Source organism: Gastrolobium bilobum, unplaced genomic scaffold (genome assembly GCF_033153095.1).
Source record: "Gastrolobium bilobum isolate Gb01-03AN ecotype WA unplaced genomic scaffold, APGP_CSIRO_Gbil_v1 utg44165, whole genome shotgun sequence".
NCBI classification, from domain to species: domain Eukaryota; kingdom Viridiplantae; phylum Streptophyta; class Magnoliopsida; order Fabales; family Fabaceae; genus Gastrolobium; species Gastrolobium bilobum.
The window spans coordinates 73,441-79,921 of NW_026895661.1; the positions used below are offsets into that span (position 1 = coordinate 73,441).

Genomic DNA, 6,481 nt, shown 5'->3' on the forward strand with positions numbered 1-6,481 from the left:
CAATCATGACCTGCACACAGTCAGGGTGGCGCGCTGCACGATGCAAAAACTGCCAACAGATGTGGAACACGTGGATCGTGGTAACCGTCTTAGCAGGGCCTGAAACGAAAGGTCAAGCTAATGCGATAAGATCAAACTTCACGCTCCGAGCTCCAAACTCGCCTTAATGTCGCAGGTCAAAAAATGAGCTCGGCCACGAGGTCGCAGCCGAAAGTCGTAACATGACCAAGAACTTCAATTCGGCCCGACATTACTGAGGCGAAACTCGGAACAAACAATGCCTGAAGGCATAAGACGGACTCGTGACGAATCCGACATGTTAGAAACCGATCTCAACATACGATACCAAGGAAGATCGAAAAGCATCACGCGAACGACCCCGGCAAAAGTGATTCCGAGTAGTGTGGTGGACCTGAACTTTCGAAGGCGCAATACCGAAACGAGTGAACTCGGGTGAATCAAATCCGAGATGACATAGCAAACACCTCGCATTCCAAGCCTCAGAATACCGAGCTGGGGGGCAACTGTTATGGATATGAATATCATATCCCAACTACTCACCTAAGAATCTACTAAGAGGTAGATTATGAATATCTCAACAACACTAAACAGTCAAAGGGCACAAGATAAGGATCACATCCCAACAGAAAGGGAGCTGAACCCTAATGCAATATGGGGAGCTCAAAAGGCCCAAGCCTAGGAAGATAATCCTTATAAATAAGAGCTTAAGAACCCCAGATACACACTTTGAACCTATTTACTGATACTGCCCACACTGTGCACACACCCATCCATTGGCTATTAGTCTATTGCTTGTGCGCAATGATTGGGACCTCGGCTATAAGCCTAGTATACACCTGATATACACTATCTCTGAGCGCATACCATACGGTATAGCAATACGGTCAATCCAAAACTTAACCGTATGAAATCATAGTCATAGACAAATTTATATTAAAAGCAAAAGAAGAATCGTTTGGCGTATATTAAATAATAGTAGGATTCAACATAATTAAAATCAATTTAGTCAAAGAGACATTATTCTCTTGATTACAACATGATAGCGAATCCATCTAACTTATATTATTATTATTATTGATTTATTTTTTTTAGCAACAATATGACTTTGATTCTCTAATTTAGAAGACTCCGGTAAGAAGATTAGATTGGCATCTTCTCCTTCTCCCGGGTAAGTATTTTACGGTCAACAGTACAAGTCAAAATGGTAAAAGCACAAGGGAGAGGGTGCTAGAATATAGAGATGAATAATACAATGGAAATAAGATAGAAAAGAGCATTAGAAAGTAAATGAAAAAAGACGAATAGGACCGTAAATTTGGTAGTTAGCTGCTAGCTAATGCGTAAATGTGAAGGGAGGGAGATGCAACATGCAAATACAAATATTAGCAACAAAGGGTTGTGTTTACTAAGAGATAAGAGAAGGAGGTTTGGTATTTGCAATAGCATTGGAGGATCTAAGGTTGTGATTGTTATGGAAACCAATAGAAAGAGAAAAGGGGGTCCATTGGGACATACCATGAATGCCACTGGAGTGACCACACCCACCTTCTTTCCTTCTTCATTTTCAACTCTCTCACTCTCTTCTATTTACTAATCCCATCCAATCTTCTTTCCCCAAATTAAGGGTCCCCCTTATCTCTCTCTCTCTCCCCTTCCTTTTTTGGAGTCAGGTTCACTGCATAACCTCAGATCTTCTTTTTTTCCTTTTCTTTCTCTGTATTGAATTCAAGTTTAATGGTTTATGCAGTTCTGTTGGATCTTGTGTTTTCTGTTTTTGTGATTGGGATCTGTAGAGTAGGCAACAAGGCTTCCACACAACATGGGAGCTTGTTTGAGCGCCCAAATTAAAGCTGAAAGCCCATATTATAACACAGGTATATTCCTGAATTCTCTTACTTTTTCCCACGACCCCTTAATGTTGTGCATGCCATTCATTTGAGTTTGGATCGTTGTGCTTTTGTTTTGATTGCTTTTGGGTATTCACACTTTCCTTTTGTTTCATCCAAGTTCAGCCCTTTCCTTTCCCCACCTTTGGTTTCAGAGAAATTTGATTTGGTAAATGCTTTCAGAGAATTCTGGTTTCTCAATTTTAATATTTACATAGTTCCATTAGACCATTACCATGTTTTGATGCTTTTATTGCTAATTTAATTCTTCCCAAGATGTTGACAAGTACTTCCTCTGTGGTCTTATCTCGTTGTAGTCTTAAGCTTAAACTTGAGACTGTGAATTTTTTTTCTCTGTAAATGTGATCCATTACATTGTATTGACATGATTGAAGATCCAATTGGATAGCGGAGTGAATGTTACAGTTGATATGATATCATATTGGTGAAAGTTTAACTGTAATGGATATCATTCGGTTTGGCAGGTTTAAATTCAAAGAATGTGAGTAATGATGGAAATGATCTCAGCAGCACAAACAGTAAAGGTTCGGCTGTCTCAGTGTCTCAGACTACTCGGAGTGAGGGTGATATCTTGCAGTCATCCAATTTAAAGAGCTTTACTTTAGCAGAACTTAAGACAGCCACTAGAAATTTCCGTCCAGACAGTGTGTTAGGAGAAGGTGGTTTTGGATCAGTTTTTAAGGGGTGGATTGATGAGAATTCATTGGCGGCTGCCAGACCTGGTACTGGCATTGTTATTGCTGTGAAGAGACTTAATCAAGAGAGCTATCAGGGTCACAGGGAGTGGTTGGTTAGTTTAATCTGCTTCTTTAAACCCTTTGCTCATACTAAGCTACACCGATTTAGTTTACATCACTACATTTTAGCCTGTTACAATTTCAATAATAATAATGATGAAAAACAATATTACTTATGGTTGGAAAATTAAGAGGAGTTTATTTTCGGTGGTAGTGGTACAGACAATACATGTTTGCCTCACTGTGTTTCTGATTTCATTTTTAGGCTGAAGTTAACTTTCTTGGACAGTTTTCTCATCCTCATCTAGTGAGGTTGATTGGTTATTGCCTTGAAGATGAACACCGCCTTCTCGTTTATGAATTTATGCCTCGTGGAAGCTTGGAGAATCATTTGTTCAGGAGTGAGTTCTTCCTGTCCCTTCCCATCTTTTCACATAGTTTTATTTTAACCTGACAAGTTTATTTTACATTGGCAATATTCTTGTAACAGGAGGCTCATATTTCCAACCTCTTTCTTGGAGCCTCCGTTTAAAGGTTGCTCTTGATGCTGCCAAAGGGCTTGCATTTCTGCACAGTGCTGAAACAAAAGTGATATATAGAGATTTTAAGACTTCAAATGTCTTGCTGGATTCAGTATGTGGACTTTAATATGATGAAAGAATCAAGTTTGATGAATGTAGGAAATTATTTGAATAGCATATCTGATAATCCTAAATATATTTCTTGATTTGATCACAGAAATATAATGCAAAGCTCTCTGATTTTGGGCTGGCAAAGGATGGACCAACTGGTGACAAAAGCCATGTCTCCACCCGGGTTATGGGAACCTACGGATATGCAGCTCCTGAATATCTAGCCACAGGTATTGTTGGGTTCATGTTGCTGGACCATTTATGTTTCATGTTTTTCCTCCTGTTCTAAGTTTGTTAAATTATTCTAGCTTCAGGTTAATACCTTTCTTGGTTAATGGCTAGAAACATTGTTACTGTAGGTCATCTTACTACCAAGAGTGATGTGTATAGTTTTGGGGTTGTCCTGCTGGAAATGTTATCTGGCAAGCGGGCAGTTGACAAGAATAGACCATCTGGACAACAAAATTTGGTGGAATGGGCTAGACCCTACCTTGCTAACAAACGTAAGATTTTCCGGGTGTTGGACAGCCGTCTCGAAGGGCAGTATTCAACAGAAGAAGCCTACAAGGCAGCCACCCTTGCTTTGAGATGCCTATCAACAGAATCCAAGTTCAGGCCCAACATGGATGAAGTTGTTACAACTTTGGAGCAGTTGCATGTTCCTAATCAAAATCCTTCTGCTAATGGCTCTCGTGTTCGCAGAAGAAGTGCTGATGATGGTACTACCTGTGGAAGGGCCCCTACAGCTTATCCCCGGCCATCTGCATCCCCTCTCTATACATGACATTTGCAAAAATACACAACCTTGAAACTTAACAAAGCCGAATCTTAAAACATCATGCGTGGTGGTCTCCTCCATGACAACTCAGGTACCTCTGTAGCTAATAGACTGTACATATCATATTTCAGCTAATATATTCAGAACCAGACTTCATACTGGCATTTTTGAGTTCTGTCTAGTGTTTGTAACAACTAAAACTAGCTGGGAAGGCATGTACTTTTGTATGATAGCTCTTGTTAGCGCAGTTTTGTTCTAGTCTATATTGGGGTGGTGTGGTTTCCTAATCTATTTTGTAACATTTTGTTGCCATATGCGGCTTCCACATCCTACTTACCAAATACATTTAAAGGCTGATGCTCTATTCTATTTGTTTCGATTCTTTCATGCTTTCTTTCTTGTAAATGTGAACATAATTTTGGCTATTAATTTTTTTTCGTTGTGTCAAAAAAACAACAGTAGAATTTGTTTTGGAATATGATACGAATCAATTTGAGGAGAGAACATTCACATGTAGCCTGCAGGTCGTTATGAAAGGCTTGCTCACCAAAGAAAAGAAAAGAAAAGAAAAAAAACATATATTTTATGACCCGATTTCATGATCACTTGAGTAATATCTCTCAATCCTTGTCCTGTCCTGAAGTAGAACCCTGCCCCACTAGAATAAAATTAAAGATGACGGTGCAGAATGTTTAAACTTATATTTATTAATTGGATCCCTTGGAATTGTTGTCGACCCAAGCAGTACCTTTTTTTTTTCAATTGCTACTTGGCGATGAAATTGTCAAACTTGTACTTATTGATTCCATTTTAAAGGTGAATAATGGATAGCAATCTTGACTTTTGTTTTCCAGACAAAGGCCACTAGGGTGATGACTCTTTTTAATTCATGACTCATGATCACTTAAATCAATTTTGGACGCACTCTCGAAGCTTCCTAGCTTTGACCGTCATAGAAATTGGTTGACAAATGAAACGAATTTGAAACCCGTGTTTCCTCAATTTCAATTCTTTGCTCCCAGAGGACACTATATAACTTGCAACACTTTAACTAACTAATATGGCTATAAAATTTTATTTTTGATGCAGTATGTCTTGCTTTTCAAGATATAAAATTTGTTTTTCCTTTCAACTAAAATAAAAGGGAAAAATAAAATATTTCTCATGGAAAAAAATCCAAAACAACGTGGTCCCAATCATTTTGGAATTACAAAGATAATGAACACTAAACCCAAAATAAAATACACTCTATTTTTAATAAATTATTTTGTTATTTTGAATATGTATGCACTAAAAAAGTATTTAAACACAGCAGGCCTTGCTTCTTGCTGGTTCGGCCCTGATGCGAACCGCCTTTCCCTCATTGTTACATGTTCGAATAAAAGCAAACACACAAATGTGTACTTGTTATCATTTATTGTAAACGGGGTACACAGACCAATACATCATATTTTCATAACTCAGGACTGATTGGTGTAATGTATAAGGTTTGATAGTATAAATTTATATTATAAGTTTATGATATTTTAAGCTGTTTGGTTAAACATAGTATAATATAAGCTTATACAGCATAATCCCTTACTACATCATAATGATGTATAACTTAATCAAGCTTAAGGGAGTGAGATTAGACCTGATAAGAGGTTGATGGATTAGCATTGCTGACCAGTGCAATTCTCAAAAATTAATATATTAAAATAATTTTTTTTATTATATTAATTTTAAAAATATTGAAACAATTTATTTTTATAAAAGTTAATATATTTTTTGGACACACTGATCAATATATTTTTATAAAAATTAATATCATGTGATATATTTGGAAGAATTATGTAAATTATTTATTGAAGGGCATTTTTGTTAAAAATATTTATTTTTATTCTATCTAGTATTGTACAGTGCATTATCAAATACTGAATGGTATTATCTTATACAATACCATGTCAAACGCTAGATAATTTTAAAATTTAATCAAGTCTTATACAATCAAATCTTATAATATTAGGTTTATCATATACTGTGCACCAAACATGCTAAAATAGGAAAAGGAGAACATTTTGTAAACTTGCGTACCTAAATGGCTTCAAGAAAACTAAAATATCTGACACGGTGGCTTTCATTGGATATTTTTTTAATACAACAGGTGTACCGAACTCCCCTTTATTAAATGAGAAAAATTTGAAAGGATATAAAGAAAATTATAAAAATAAAATAAAATAATAAGGGTTAAAGTGAAAAAAAAATTATCCATTTTAGTAAAGGGTTTTATAAGAGTTATGTTGTAGGAAAAGTGATTGTGTTATGTTATAGAGATTCGTTTTGCGTGCCGAATTTTTTTTTTTTTTTGAAGAATCTTTGATCAATTGATGGTTTATGAAATATGATTAACAAACTTTGGGTCAATTA

At 36.4% G+C, this 6,481-nt stretch overlaps 1 protein-coding gene across 2 annotated transcripts; it reads left to right on the top strand.

Moving 5' to 3' along the window:
• Nucleotides 1–1,423: 1,423 nt before the first annotated feature.
• On the top strand, nt 1,424–4,488 carry LOC133287042 (probable serine/threonine-protein kinase PBL9). 2 transcript variants are annotated; one of them, XM_061484601.1, is made up of 7 exons: nt 1,424–1,691; nt 1,769–1,895; nt 2,393–2,718; nt 2,955–3,066; nt 3,156–3,298; nt 3,404–3,527; nt 3,657–4,488. In XM_061484601.1, the coding sequence occupies exons 2-7, from the start codon at nt 1,841–1,843 to the stop codon at nt 4,079–4,081; spliced, it is 1,185 nt and encodes a 394-aa protein (XP_061340585.1). In that variant the 5' UTR covers nt 1,424–1,691; nt 1,769–1,840; the 3' UTR covers nt 4,082–4,488. The 2 variants fall into 2 exon arrangements, with proteins under 2 accessions (XP_061340585.1, XP_061340578.1); XM_061484594.1 differs by having other exon boundaries at nt 1,427–1,691; nt 2,931–3,066; nt 3,657–4,487.
• The last annotated feature ends 1,993 nt before the right edge of the window (nt 4,489–6,481 follow it).